General features: G+C 38.7%; 2 protein-coding genes across 3 annotated transcripts in view; one reads left to right on the top strand and one right to left on the bottom strand.

Moving 5' to 3' along the window:
* Positions 1 to 16,224, top strand: part of LOC133621938 (calcium-binding protein 2-like) — a 111,887-nt gene that overhangs the window by 17,870 nt on the left and 77,793 nt on the right. The window contains exon 2 of one of the 2 annotated variants that reach the window (XM_061984410.1): positions 8,978 to 9,069. The exons of the other annotated variant lie outside the window; for it this stretch is intronic. Coding sequence (XP_061840394.1) covers positions 9,014 to 9,069 — 56 coding nt within the window. The 5' untranslated portion in view covers positions 8,978 to 9,013. The remainder of the gene's footprint in view (positions 1 to 8,977; positions 9,070 to 16,224) is intronic. 2 annotated transcript variants of the gene reach the window in all.
* The window catches only part of doc2g (double C2-like domains, gamma), a 327,390-nt gene that overhangs the window by 252,653 nt on the left and 58,513 nt on the right, over positions 1 to 16,224 (bottom strand). The window lies entirely within an intron of this gene.

The following is a 16,224-nucleotide window of genomic DNA, read 5'->3' as shown; positions in this document are numbered from 1 at the left end:
ACAATGGCGGAGAACAAACTATGAAACCAAAAAGACTATAAACATGGAACAAAAACTTACTTGGCTTGGACAAAAATAGTTGCATATGGAGAATGGACATGGAAAGAAGTATCAGGCATGGACAGAGCATAAATGTGGGGTGAGGTCGTCAGAAAGACAAACTGAAAAACACTGAACTTATACTACAGACATGATTAACGAAAACAGGTGCGTGACTCAAGACGTGAAACAGGTGCGTGACCTGACAGGTGAAAACTAATGGGTTGCTATGGTGACAATCAAGAGTGCACAATGAGTCCAAACGTGGAACGGGTGAAACTAATGGGGTAATCATGGAAACAAGACAAGGGAGTGAAAAGACAGAAACTAAAGAGTCCTATAACTAAACAAAACATGACTTAAAACAAAACATGATTACACAGACATGACAATCACGCAGAAAAAATCCGCCAGGCGAACAGCTGATTTTGCTACTTCCGGCGACGACGTAAAACAACCATGTGACCATAGGTTGAACAAATACACTACGGTACTAAAAGTGGCCATAAACAGTTAGCCTCTACAGCAGGGGTGCCCAAAGTGCGCCACAGGGGCCATCTGTCGGCTGTGGCTCGTTTGTCACTGGGCCCAGACACATTGGGAAGAAAAACAAAAAAAACACCAGCAAAAATTTGGGAAAACAGCAAAACACAATAAGAAAACCAAAATGTTGACATCAGCAAATAACAACACAAAGCTTTGTCTTTAAAAAAAAAAAAATATATATATATATATATATATATATATATACATACATACATACATACATACAGGTAAAAGCCAGTAAATTAGAATATTTTGAAAAACTTGATTTATTTCAGTAATTGCATTCAAAAGGTGTAACTTGTACATTATATTTATTCATTGCACACAGACTGATGCATTCAAATGTTTATTTCATTTAATTTTGATGATTTGAAGTGGCAACAAATGAAAATCCAAAATTCCGTGTGTCACAAAATTAGAATATTACTTAAGGCTAATACAAAAAGGGGATTTTTAGAAATGTTGGCCAACTGAAAAGTATGAAAATGAAAAATATGAGCATGTACAATACTCAATACTTGGTTGGAGCTCCTTTTGCCTCAATTACTGCGTTAATGCGGCGTGGCATGGAGTCCATGAGTTTCTGGCACTGCTCAGGTGTTATGAGAGCCCAGGTTGCTCTGATAGTGGCCTTCAACTCTTCTGCGTTTTTGGGTCTGGCATTCTGCATCTTCCTTTTCACAATACCCCACAGATTTTCTATGGGGCTAAGGTCAGGGGAGTTGACTGGCCAATTTAGAACAGAAATATCATGGTCTGTAAACCAGGCACGGGTAGATTTTGCGCTGTGTGCAGGCGCCAAGTCCTGTTGGAACTTGAAATCTCCATCTCCATAGAGCAGGTCAGCAGCAGGAAGCATGAAGTGCTCTAAAACTTGCTGGTAGACGGCTGCGTTGACCCTGGATCTCAGGAAACAGAGTGGACCGACACCAGCAGATGACATGGCACCCCAAACCATCACTGATGGTGGAAACTTTACACTAGACTTCAGGCAACGTGGATCCTGTGCCTCTCCTGTCTTCCTCCAGACTCTGGGACCTCGATTTCCAAAGGAAATGCAAAATTTGCATGGTTGGGTGATGGTTTGGGGTGCCATGTCATCTGCTGGTGTCGGTCCACTCTGTTTCCTGAGATCCAGGGTCAACGCAGCCGTCTACCAGCAAGTTTTAGAGCACTTCATGCTTCCTGCTGCTGACCTGCTCTATGGAGATGGAGATTTCAAGTTCCAACAGGACTTGGCGCCTGCACACAGCGCAAAATCTACCCGTGCCTGGTTTACGGACCATGGTATTTCTGTTCTAAATTGGCCCGCCAACTCCCCTGACCTTAGCCCCATAGAAAATCTGTGGGGTATTGTGAAAAGGAAGATGCAGAATGCCAGACCCAAAAACGCAGAAGAGTTGAAGGCCACTATCAGAGCAACCTGGGCTCTCATAACACCTGAGCAGTGCCAGAAACTCATGGACTCCATGCCACGCCGCATTAACGCAGTAATTGAGGCAAAAGGAGCTCCAAACAAGTATTGAGTATTGTACATGCTCATATTTTTCATTTTCATACTTTTCAGTTGGCCAACATTTCTAAAAATCCCTTTTTTGTATTAGCCTTAAGTAATATTCTAATTTTGTGACACACGGAATTTTGGATTTTCATTTGTTGCCACTTCAAATCATCAAAATTAAATGAAATAAACATTTGAATGCATCAGTCTGTGTGCAATGAATAAATATAATGTACAAGTTACACCTTTTGAATGCAATTACTGAAATAAATCAAGTTTTTCAAAATATTCTAATTTACTGGCTTTTACCTGTATATATATATATATATATATATATATATATATATATATATATATATATAAAATATACTAGGGATGTCCCGATCCGATATTTGGATCGGATCGGCCGCCGATATTTGCAAAAAAATGCGTATCGGCAAGGCATGGGAAAATGCCGATCCAGATCCAGTTAAAAAAACAAACTCCGCTCCGTTTTTTCCAACGCACCTATTTAAATAGTACATTCCACTTTTCTGCTGCTCCCTATAATTTCCGTTCCGCATTTTCCAGCACACCTTCAACACATCCACAGGTCTATGGATTCTAACGCAGTTGCTTTTAGCTGCTGGCATTACACGACAGGCTCTTCTCACTCTTTCCCGTGTCTCCCTCTCACAGACAGCAAGCGCACCTTCTTACACACGTCACATACTGTCACGTCATACGTCACATACGTATACGTCCTCCCCGAGCAGAGAGGTAGCAGCATGGCTAACGTTAGCTGTGATGCTAGCGCAGCCGTGTGACCAACGTTCTCTCTAAGGTGCGCGCTTGTGCAATTGCGCACTGTTTAAGCGTCCTCTGCGCATAGCAAATCTATGCCACGCACAAAATCAAATAAAAAAATAAGCGCATAACAATTTTCGACACACGGACACGACAGAGAAAACAGTTTGCGTCATCATTGTTCAAATATTGTGACGTCTGTCGAGACGCTTATCTCCGTTCGGTGCCACACGTCCACACCATCAAAATGCAGAGGCAAAAATGTCCACATCAACACCGTATGAAAAAATTTGTGATTTTTTTTTTTGTTGTGATTTCCTTCTCTGCATGAAAGTTTAAAAGTAGCATATATTAATGCAGTATGAAGAAGAATGTTTTAATGTAGACATGCAAGCCCTAAAAGAAAATGTTGAAAATCAAGACTACATTTCCTGCAAATGGGTGCATTTCTACCCTATATTTTAACTTTAGATTTATTCTCATATCAAACTCTTTTGGCTGTCTTTTTGACACTTACCCTCCACACCCTGGATTATAAATAATGTCAATAATTCAATGTGATTATCTTGTGTGATGACTGTATTATGATGATAGTATATATCTGATAGTATATAAACAAGTGTAAAAACTTATTGGGGTGTTACCATTTAGTGGTCAATTGTTCGGAATATGTACTTCACTGTGCAACCTACTAATAAAAGTCTCAATCAATCAATCAAAACACATAGAATCATCATACTGCTGTGATTATATGCATCAAGTGTTCATTCAAGGCTAAGGCAAAATATCGAGATATATATCGTGTATCGCAATATGGCCTTAAAATATGGCAATATTAAAAAAAGGCCATATCGCCCAGCCCTAGTTCAATGATGCCATTTCTGTTTGTCATGTATAATTTTGTCTATTTTGTGTTTATCCTTGAATAAACAGGTCAGTTTCTTGTTACCAACCATTGTGTATTATTCAAACTCCCCTAATTCAGCTGGCTAGTTGTTATCAAGAGTACTAAAACCCTTTTCAACATGATTCTGTCAACTAAGTAGGCTAAATAACTTTAAACTTTAATACATGCTCGGATAGGCCATTATCGGTCAGTATCGGTATCGGTCAGTATCGGTATCGGATCGGAAGTGCAAAAACAATATCGGTATCGGATCGGAAGTGCAAAAACCTGTATCGGGACATCCCTATAATATACATACGTAAACAGTTGACGTAGAGGTATATCTTACTTAGATAGCTCAGTTACAGCTCTTTTTATTAACAAATCTGTGTTATATGTGTTTTATGTTGCACGATTGCACCAAGAAAAATTCCTAGTTTGTGAACCCGTTCTCAAACAATGGCAATAAAAACTATTCTGATTCTGATTTGGTTTTCGGCTGAGATCAGGGATCTTGGGCTTGAAAAGGTTGGTGACCACTGTATAGCTCTCACCATTAAGACAATTTATAGTTAATACATGAGATTGTATTAGCTCAGGGGTGCTCACACTTTTTCTGCAGGCGAGCTACTTTTCAATTGATCAAGTCGTGGGGATCTACCTCATTCATATATATCATTTATATTTACTTATTTATGAAATATAAGTTTTTGTTAATAAATTAAAGGTGTTTAATGATAATGCAAGCATGTTTAACACATATAGTTAATATTGTTAATAAATTGAAGGTGTTTAATGATAATGCAATCATGTTTAACACATAGTTAATATTGTTAATAGATTAAAGGTGTTTAATGATAATACAAGTATGTTTAATACATATAGTTTATATTGTTAACAAGTTAAAGGTGTTTAATGATAATACAAGTATGTTTAATACATATAGTTAATATTGTTAACAAGTTAAGGTGTTTAAAGATAATACAAGCATGTTTAACACATATAGATTCCTTTCTTTCATGAAGACAAGAATATAAGTTGGTGTATTACCTGATTGTGATGACTTGCATTGATTGGAATCAGACAGTGGTGCTAAAAACGTCCGCATTTTCGAATGGATGAGAAAAAAGTCCTCCTTTCTGTCCAATACCACATGAAAGTGGTTGGTTTTTGGCATCTTATTTGTCCAGCTTCCGTACTCCTTTGTATACACTTTACAAGAAATACATTGTCGGCAAACTCCGTAGCTTGCTAGCTTGTGCACGCCAGCTTTCTGAGACTCTTGTTTTGTTAGCGCAACTGTGCAACTGTGCAACTGTGCAGTCGGTCTTTGGAGTTTTGACGACAGGTACGGCGCCAGAGTCTGTTGAAATAAAGTGTTTCTCGCCTTCCAGTCGGTAATTTTAATGAGCTGGCAGCAGCCAGCGTCATCTCAGAAGACCCTCGGGTGCCGTGAATGTCAATCAAGTGACGAAAGTGACGTCATAGTGAAGATTTATGATCGCTCATTTTTAGGACTATTTTTTTTAATGCCTGGCTGGTGATTGACTGACACACCCTCCGAGATCGACTGGTAGCTCGCGATCGACGTAATGAGCACCCCTGTATTAGCTGATCTTACTTTATTTTGTATCTTTGAACGACTCAACAAGCTTTATAAGTTTCTACATACCAGAAAATTGTTGGTGTTTATTTAGGGAATTAATTTAAACAAATTGTTGCACCACAACACTAAAGAACAATTTGTTAAAAAAAAAATGAATTAACTACAGATTAATCGATTTAAGAAATAATAGTTTGAGGCAGCCTTATTGTTCACATTATACTGTGCCTAGTTTTGTTGCTGGCCTGGGGAAATATTTAACGAGCACCTCTCATAAGTGAGAAGAAGCTCTTGAAAGAAGGGGTAAATTATAATAAATTCGTTTAGGGAGCTGTTAAACTAAGCTGCTTGTAAAACTGTCGTTTCCCTGATTTATCCTTGTATAATTTTTCTTGTCAATTGAACTGTAAATCACTTTTACACTCAGGAGAAACTGATAGAGTGAGATTCCAGGTTTATGCAACTAAGATTACAGATAACAGGAAATAAATAGAAAGTCATCAGTAACACTTGAGAGGATTCTCCCGGCGGTCAAGGACAAGAACACCACACCCCAGCGCCCCCGCAACACTTCAACATGCTAGCAGCGTGTTTGCAATCAGCATGTCGGCCACGCATGCTGATTGTATGGAAGCCTGCGAGACAGGCAATCACTACTCAGTCATGCCGCCTTGTGAGCGACCCGGTGGGAGTTGGGAATGTGGCGACAGCACGCGAAGCAGTCGGCTGATCTCCGTGTCTCTTCCTATTAGAGTTCTGGTCTAAGCGGTGGACCGAGTGGTGGCCGCTGGAGCAGATCATGGGTATCTGTGTTTGTACGGTCGCTGTGGCATGTGAGCTGGCGGATTGAGGCATTTATGTTTATAGCTCATCAGTGCCAAGTGCAGCCCTTCGTCATCAGGCCGTCATAACCAGAATGTTAATCTGCTTCACACTCAGTAATAAGTCTCTGCTTCGACAAGTTGTTTCAATCTCTCACTGTTCCAATTTGTATGCCATTTTCCTTGCAGCACATCAGTAAGCTGCATCTCAACTCTCTTGGATCTTAACACCCACCCTTGTTCTTTGTTCTTCCTTATATGTAAATTTAGTGCGTGGGTGTATGCACTTAATTCTTCCCCCGTGTACCTCAAGATGTTTGAATTTAAACAGTATCATGTCCGTCTGTCACTTAGTGCAGAGTCCTACTACAACACAGCACTTCTATTTGACAAACAACAGAAGGGGACAAATAGAAAATTATCTCCCAAAGTGAAAGATATTTTTTCCCCCGGAGCCAGCTCGGTACTCAGTGATAGCACAACAAAGGCAACGCTTTCTTACTCTATAGGGACTGGGCGCTCCAGTGCATTGTCAAGGCTTGTGTACCAGTACACAATTACAAAGAGGTTGGAGCTGCCTGTTGCTTTAAATATACTGCAGTAGTTGTCTTCAGAGCACTGCCTTTCAGCAAAAAACTGAACCCCCAACAACTTGGGGCACTGCAGTCAATTCAGACCCGTATCACTCCCTTAATTAAGTCTGTGTGTACACGCATGGAAAATAACTAAAACTGTAGTCTTCCCTTGTGGCACAATTAAATAAGTGAAGTCAACTTTTCGGTGTTTGCAGTTTAAGGGCATTAGGAACTGCAAAACTATGTTCAGAAGTTGACTGCGTCTCTTCTGCAAAGTAGCAAAAAACAATCAAAACAGTTGTCCATACTCAAGAGTTTGATGACTTGGTGAGCGTAGGTCTTATGTCACATCAATGACTGTGGTTCGAACGCTGACGTTTTGTGTCTGTTTTCTAGTTCAATGGTTCTCAAATGTGGGGGTACTTGCAAAAAACTGAACCCCCAACAACTTGGGGCACTGCAGTCAAATCAGACCCGTATCACTCCCTTAATTAGGTCTGTGTGTACACGCATGGAAAATAACTAAAACTGTAGTCTTCCCTTGTGGCACAATTAAATAAGTGAAGTCAACTTTTCGGTGTTTGCTGTTTAAGGGCATTAGGAACTGCAAAACTATGTTCAGAAGTCTTCTGCAAAGTAGCAAAGAACAATCAAAACAGTTGTCCATACTCAAGAGTTTGATGACTTGGTGAGCGTAGGTCTTATGTCACATCAATGACTGTGGTTCGAACGCTGACGTTTTGTGTCTGTTTTCTAGTTCAGTGGTTCTCAAATGTGGGGGTACTTGAAGGTATGCCAAGGGGTACGTGAGATTTTTTTTAATATTCTAAAAATAGCAATAATTCAAAAATCCTTTATAGATATATTTATTGAATAATACTTCAACAAAATATGAATGTAAGTTCATAAACTGAACATCAAATCAAGTAGGCTATTCAATTCATTACAATGCAACAATGCAATATTCAGTATTGACAGCTAGATTTTTTTGTGGACATGTTCCATAAATATTGATGTTAAAGATTTCTTTTTTTGTGAAGAAATGTTTAGAATTAAGTTGATGAATCCAGATGGATCTCTATTACAATCTCCAAAGAGAGCACTTTTAGTTGATGATTACTTCTATGTGTAGAAATCTTTATTTAGGGACCGAGTCCCTTTGGGACAGAGGACCCTATTGAATTTCTAGCGTTTTATTATTATACCGCCTGTAATTTGACCCCTTTAACATGCTTCAAAACTCACCAAATTGGACACACACATCAGGACTGTCGAAAATTGCGATCTAACCAAAAAACCAAACCCCAAAAGGAAGAAAACAGACAAAACTGCCTCTAACTCCCAAAAGGAATGTCGTAGAGACATGAAACAAAAACCTCTATGTAGGTCTAACTTAGACCTATATTTCATAGACTGACAACCCCCAGCAAAAATCAACAGGAAGTCTGCAATTCCCCCTTCAAAACAAAAGTTGATTAAAAACAGTCACCTTTTTTCAAACATTATCTCTACTGAGCGCGTTTGTCGTGTCGGCTTCAAATTAGCACAGGAGAGAGATTGAACCCTCCTGATTAAAAGTTGATGAAAGAGTTTTAATTACTGCTCCGGTTTAGATTTTATGAGCCCTCAAAATCGGTCCCGTCCATCGCTGCTTGCAGCTTTAATTATAATTGAATCACTTGTTTATTTTTCAACAAGTTTTTAATTATTTTTATATCTTTTTTTCCAAATAGTTCAAGAAAGACCACTACAAATGAGCAACATTTTACCCCTGGGGGTACTTGAAGGTATGCCAAGGAGTACGTGAGATTTTTTTTAAATATTCTAAAAATAGCAACAATTCGAAAAATCCTTTATAAATAAAAACCTATCTTTTTTTCCAGATAGTTCAAGAAAGACCACTACAAATGAGCAATATTTTGCACTGTTATACAATTTAATAAATCAGAAACTGATGACATAGTGCTGTATTTTACTTCTTTATCTCTTTTTTTCAAACAAAAATGCTTTGCTCTGATTAGGGGGTACTTGAATTAAAAACATTTTCACAGAGGGTACATCACTGAAAAAAGGTTGAGAACCACTGTTCTAGTTCATTTAAATTGTAAGACTTCAAGGGCATTTAAAGGCGTTCTACTGTTTTATTGCTTTAACCTATCAATGAAGAAAATAAGCTAATCTACATTGTCCTAATCAAATGCATTTGTGCTTTTTCATAAGTTTTAGTTCCGAGAATTGTCCTTGCATTCCAGCACGATGTCTGCGAAAAGTGCAAAGTCTGGAGCTGAAAGCCGACCGTGCTCTGCAGCCAGGTCAGTAAAATGGGATCAAACCTATACTCATTTGAAACTGTTCCAACCCTATACATTTGCAAAAAAGGGAGATTTCGTAACTCTGTCCCTACCTCGTCTGTAACGCTCACCACTGCCACCTGCTGTTTAAATGGAGCTCAAAGGCAGCTGTTTTCAATTGCTTGTATCGAAAATGACGTCAAGCCCAGCTCACTTAATACGTGTGGTGGTCGAGCCAGCGTCTGTTCTCAATGGGTACTAGGCACCATTTAGCCTTTCTCAATGAAAAATTCCCTATGCTTGCCTTGTTTTCGGCTGTACGAACTGTTTAAATCGCGAAAAGGATAAACCTTTCTTCAGAGTTTCTCGAGAGATAATCAAGAATGGCGGAAGAGTGCAAGATTTTGTTGAGAGAACGACAACAAAAGTACCACGCACTCCAGTCCAAGGGAGCAGAGTTGAAGAACGCATGAGTTTACTTACAGTGACTACTCTGTTACATGTTTGTTTGGTATACTTTTAACATTTAGTGTTTCCAATTTAAGTATTATCTTAATATTATTTTTTAAGACACATTTTTGCTACGAGTGTTCCAGAAAGCCCCTCGGCAAGTCTAAATAAATCAAATGTGAGCAAAACCTAAGAGTTAAGCTTCTACCAAAGACAACGATCATAAATGAATCTTTCAGCACATACAATGTTGACATCTATAGTTATATTTTCATAAACAATCATAAATGCATACCTGCCAACTTTTGAAATCAGAAAAACCTAGTAGCCAGGGTCCGAGGGCCGCAGGCCCCGGTAGGTCCAGGACAAAGTCCTGGTGGGGGTCTTCGCCCCCTGACGCAAAATGATTATTAGCATTCAGACAGGTTAAAATGTTGCTAAAACCATCCCTTTTCTATCAGTGACTTTTCAAAACAAAAATATTACAGCAAAAATCATATGGGTTGATTGACATGTTTATTCTGTAAGCTAACTTCAATAGTTTGACATTATTTTGACAGTTAATGCCAGTTATCCTGTCAACCTTTCACAAGACTTCAATTTGTTCATTGAAAGTATAAACACTTTTTACAGTAAACAAATGGTAAAACAGTACTAAACAATTCCATTCAAAAAGAAATTGGTGTCATTATTAACTTTCTGTCCAAGCTTGTATAATCTACTGCCTTGTTCAATTGTAAAAAAATATTCTGTGCCTAAAATTCACATTTCTATCACAATTATCATACTGTAAACATGGTAAGCTAACTTCATTAAAATTAATAGTCCTGTCAATAGCATGGAATTACAATTCAAATGTAGTTTTTTTGTAAGCCTTTCAAAAGAATTCAAAATATGAAAAATTCATGAAAATTAATTGAAGCCATCAGACACTTGAAAAGTGGCACATCACATCTCTAATGTAATCATTTGAACTTTTCAACAGAAATAGCACTGCAAAAATATTAAGGACATACTTCTGTATTTTGGTAGTTATGCTGTCAACATTTAACAAGATTTCTTCAACTTGGACTTGAAAGCATAAATAGTATAAACACTTTTAACAGTATAACAGTACTAAACAATTCCAATAGATAACATTGGTGTCATTACCTTTTTGTTTGCTCAATTATTGCCTCCGTAAATAAAACTTCGGCATTTATCACATCCAAAGAATCTGTTTGGGCGGCGAAAAACGTTGAAAGTTTTCCACTTGTATCGCTAGCAACGGCATTAGACTTGTGTTTTTTTGTCCCAACGTGGTCTTTTACATGGCTAATTCCTCCGTGTCCGATCGAAAAATCTTGTCTGCACAAGGTGCAATTCGCGTAGTTTTCACCCTTTTTGGAAGGGATAATTATTCCCGGATAGGCTTTTGAATATTCTTCACGGAATGACTGCAGTTTTCTTTTCGGTTTAAGACTCGTTTGCGATTTTTCTCCGGCTGATTCCATGATCGTTCGCTCGTTTGGAAACAATGGCCTCGTGCTTGGCAGCGGTGCTATAAATAGCCTCGCACATGGCATTCGGAATGGCTCGATAGGAAGTTACGGGAAGCAGCGTCGATTGTCATTGTTGTTACGCGATTTCGTGAATAAAACTTAAAAAAAAAAATTTTTTTTAATTAATGAAAAACCGTATTTTTTATCACTGCTACCGTAACCCGGAATAGGTTGATGAAAACCGTACTAATTACGGGAAAACCGGAGTAGTTGGCAGGTATGTAAATGTATCTGTCAGCAAATACACAATGTTGACATCTATAGTTATATTTTGATAAAGATGTGGAAAAACATGCGTACTCGTAAATGGTGCGTGCAACAACAACAACAACAACAACAGTAACAAACATTACAGTAGACACAAAGTTGAATCATGAAATGCAACCTTACCCGAGCAAACACGATGCATATTTGGTGTTTAGTGGTGCAAGGACAAATTGTGAAGCAAAATTAAAATTAAATCAAGTGGAAATTGATAGAGTATATGAAACTAAATTCTTGGGAATAATAATTGATCATAAATGATGTTGGAAACCGCATATTAAATATATAAAGGGAAAAATATCCATTGCCATTCTTTATAAAGTAAAACACATACTGAATAAGAAATGTCTGCATATGTTATATTATTCTTTTACTTTTCCATATTTAACATATTGTGTTGAAGTTTGGGGAAATGTTTATAGAACAAACATAGAGCCAATAATTAAATTCCAAAAAAGGGTCATTAGAATAATACACAAAGTGTGCTACTATGAACATACCAATCCATTATTTATAAGTTCTAATGTGTTAAAATGTTCAGATATTGTGTTTTTAAAAACAATGAAAATGATGTTTGGAGTAAAGAACAACAGCCTTCCAGCTTGTATTCTTAGCTTATTTACATTAAGAGGAGAAAACTATAATTTACGGGGGATATTGTTTTTTGAAATAGGTAAAGTGAGAAGGAATATAAAATACAAATGTATTTCAGTTTTAGGAGTTAAATGGTGGAAGAAGCTCAGTGATGTAGTTCTTTGTTAAGGTTTAAGAAAACCTTGAAAGGTGAAATAATAGAAAATTATAAAATATAGTAACAATTACTTTCATCTCATTGATTTTGAGTTTTTTGTTTTTTTTTAACGTTGATGTTCCAGGTAAACTTATTTTCAGTGAAGGTTTAGGATAGGCAAATATAAGCTTTGGCTTCAGCCTATTCCTTTTTCTTTTGTGTGTAAATGCGTATGATTGTTAAATATGTATAGTCTGTACTCTTAAACTGCTCACACAAAATGGTTAATGGTTGATTATATGACCCAAATAAACTTATTTCATTCATTCAGAGTCTTGATACCAATTTCCTTGACACAGTCATACACAAAGAAGTTGTAGACCTCCATGCTTTTCCAAGTTTTCATCTGTTTTGCTGTGTATAATGTCTGGAGCACACAATAGTTTGAGATGTTTGGGAACTCCGCCGACGAATAGTCCTTTATCACTTGACAAATCTTTTTTTTTGATAACGTATCGGGATTTATTCCATTGCATAGTTGGATTTTTTTGCTCATATCGGCTTTTTGCAGGAATATGTAAGTCCCTTGCGTACTCAGATGCTTGCTGTACCACAGCCATCTTGACTTGGTTGACCACCACCGATTTTCACTTCCGGGAAGAAATCACTTGCCGGAATACAAATAAAGTGGAAAAATAACTTCAAAATGTTTAGAAAAATGGTTTGACCATGTTGTGATGTACAGTAACTGTACGGTCAGTGGAGTCAGCGGCAAACGTGACATGTGCAATCTATGACTCAAGGATTTGAGCATCCTTTGAGAAAAAAGAGGAAACGTTCTATCAGCACTAAGTGCTCTCACGCAAACCTTGAAAAAACATTTAGAAAATCAAGACAATTAGGTGCATTTCTACACTATATTATACCTTTATTTCTTCTCATCTACCAACCTTTTACATGTTCCATGTAACGTACCACAGAATGTTTAGTTTTTTAAGTAGATCATTTACTAACATTATAATCATTGAAAATGTTACTTTAAAGGCCTACTGAAAGCCACTACTACCGACCACGCAGTCTGATAGTTTATATAGAGGTGACAGAGCTTTCGCCGTTGCTGCTCCCAAGCTCTGGAACGACCTACCCCTGAGTGTTAGACAAGCCTCCTCTCTTCCTGTTTTTAAATCTCTCTTAAAAACATACTTTTATTCCATGGCTTTTAACACTGAGTGATATCCATCCTGCAATGGCGCCCCATAATACACCTGCTGTGATCCTGTTTTTATGTTTTTATGTTTTTTATTAATTCTATTTTAATTATTTATTTTTTATCGTGTTCTGTTTGTGTTGTGTTGTGTTTGCTCGGTACTCGTTTTATCTTTTAACCTGCTCATTGTACAGCACTTTGGCTACCCCTGTGGTAAATTTTAAATGTGCTCTATAAATAAAGTTGATTTGATTTGATTTGATATATCGATGATGAAATCTTAACATTGCAACACATGCCAATACGGCCGGGTTAACTTATAAAGTGCAATTTTAAATTTCCTGCGAAACTTCCGGTCGAAAACGTCTAGGTATGATGTATGCGCGTGACGTCGATGGTTGAAACGGAAGTATTGGGACGCCATTGTATCCAATACAAAAAGCTCAGTTTTCATCGCAAAATTCCACAGTATTCTGGACATCTGTGTTGGTGAATCTTTTGCAATTTGTTTAATGAACAATGGAGACTGCAAAGAAGAAAGCTGTAGATGCGATCGGTGTTTTAGCGTCTGGCTACAGCAACACAACCAGGAGGACTTTGACTTGGATAGCAGACGCGCTATCCGACGCTAGCCGCCGACCGCATCGATGATCGGGTGAAGTCCTTCGTCGCTCTGTCGATCGCTGGAACGCAGGTGAGCTTCGGTGTTGATGAGCAGATGAGGGTTGGCGTAGGTGGAGAGCTAATGTTTTTATCATAGCTCTGTCAAGGTCCGTAGCTAAGTTAGATTCAATGGCGTCGTTAGCAACAGCATTGTTAAGCTTCGCCAGGCTGGAAAGCATTAACCGTGTAGTTCCAGGTCCATGGTTTAATAGTATTGTTGATTTTCTGTCTATCCTTCCAGTCAGGGGTTTATTTCTTTTGTTTCTATCTGCAGTTAAGCCCGATGCTATCACGTTAGCTCCGTAGCTAAAGTGCTTCACCGATGTATTGTCGTGGAGATAAAAGTCACTGTGAATGTCCATTTCGCGTTCTCGACTCTCATTTTCAAGAGGATATAGTATCCCAGGTGGTTTAAAATACAAATCCGTGATCCACAATAGAAAAAGGAGAGTGTGTGGAATCCAATGAGCCCTTGTACCTAAGTTACGAAAAAAGATGCGTCCTGCACTGCACTCTAGTCCTTCACTCTCACGTTCCTCATCCACCAATCTTTCATCCTGGCTCAAATTAATGCGGTAATCGTCGCTTTCTCGGTCCCAATGGCTCTCGCTGCTGGTGTAAACAATGTGGAAATGTGAGGAGACTTTCAACTTGTGACGTCACGCTACTTCCGGTACAGGCAAGGCTTTTTTTTATCAGCAACCAAAAGTTGCGAACTTTATCGTCGTCGTTCTATATTAAATTCTTTCAGCAAAAATATGGCAATATCGCGAAATGATCAAGTATGACACACAGAATGGATCTGCTATCCCCGTTTAAATTTTAAAAAATCATTTCAGTAGGCCTTTAAATTCCATAACATGCAAGCAAAGAACTCAGAAAACATTTCCCATTTGTAGCTACGCCCCCTTGCGACGGTGTTGGCTGATCTCACTTTCTTTTGTAGTCCCCAACCAAACAACTAAAGTTTCTACATACTGTACAAGAAAATTGTTGGTGTGTTTGGGGACTTCCTTTGAAGAATTTGTAGCACGGCTGCACTAAAGAATCATTTGTTACAAAAATAAATCAATCAATCAATCAATCAATCAATCAATCTTTATTTATATAGCCCTAAATCACAAGTGTCTCAAAGGGCTGCACAAGCCACAACGACATCCTCGGTACAAAGCCCACATACGGGCAAGGAAAAACTCACCCCAGTGGGACGTCGATGTGAATGACTATGAGAAACCTTGGAGAGGACCGCATATGTGGGTAACCCCCCCCCCCCCTCTAGGGGAGACCGAAAGCAATGGATGTCGAGTGGGTCTGACATAATATTGTGAGAGTCCAGTCCAAAGTGGATCCAACATAATAGTAAGAGTCCAGTCCATAGTGGGGCCAGCAGGACACCATCCCGAGCGGAGACGGGTCAGCAGCGTAGAGATGTTCCCAGCCGATGCACAGGCGAGCGGTCCACCCCGGGTCCCGACTCTGGACAGCCAGCACTTCATCCATGGCCACCGGACCTGTGCCCCCCCCCCCCCAAGGAAAAGGGGAGCAGAGGAGAAAAGAAAAGAAACGGCAGATCAACTGGTCCAACAGGGGGGCTATTTAAAGGCTAGAGTATACAAATGAGTTTTAAGATGGGACTTAAATGCTTCTACTGAGGTAGCATCTCTAATTGTTACCGGGAGGGCATTCCATAGTACTGGAGCCCGAATAGAAAACGCTCTATAGCCCGCAGACTTTTTTTGGGCTCTGGGAATCACTAATAAGCCGGAGTTCTTTGAACGCAGATTTCTTGCCGGGACATATGGTACAATACAATCGACAAGATAGGACGGAGCTAGACCGTGTAGTATTTTATACGTAAGTAGTAAAACCTTAAAGTCACTTCTTAAGTGCACAGGAAGCCAGTGCAGGTGAGCCAGTATAGGTATGTATATATAGGTATATACAGTATAGGCGTAATATGATCAAACTTTCTTGTTCTTGTCAAAAGTCTAGCAGCCGCATTTTGTACCAACTGTAATTTTTTAATGCTAGACATAGGGAGACCCCAAAATAATACGTTACAGTAGTCGAGACGAGACGTAACGAACGCATGAATAATGATCTCAGCGTCGCTAGTGGATAAAATAGAACGAATTTTAGCGATATTACGGAGATGAAAGAAGGCCGTTTTAGTGACACTCTTAATGTGTGACTCAAAGGAGAGAGTTGGGTGGAAGATAATACCCAGATTCTTTACTGATTCGCCTTGTGTAATTGTTTGGTTGTCAAATGTTAAGGTGGTATTATTAAATAAATGTCGGTGTTTAGCAGGACCGATAATC

This window comes from Nerophis lumbriciformis, linkage group LG25 (assembly GCF_033978685.3).
Source record: "Nerophis lumbriciformis linkage group LG25, RoL_Nlum_v2.1, whole genome shotgun sequence".
In the NCBI taxonomy this organism is placed as follows: domain Eukaryota; kingdom Metazoa; phylum Chordata; class Actinopteri; order Syngnathiformes; family Syngnathidae; genus Nerophis; species Nerophis lumbriciformis.
Note: the sequence above shows the minus strand (reverse complement) of the source record. Positions and strands in the feature narration are given on the sequence as shown.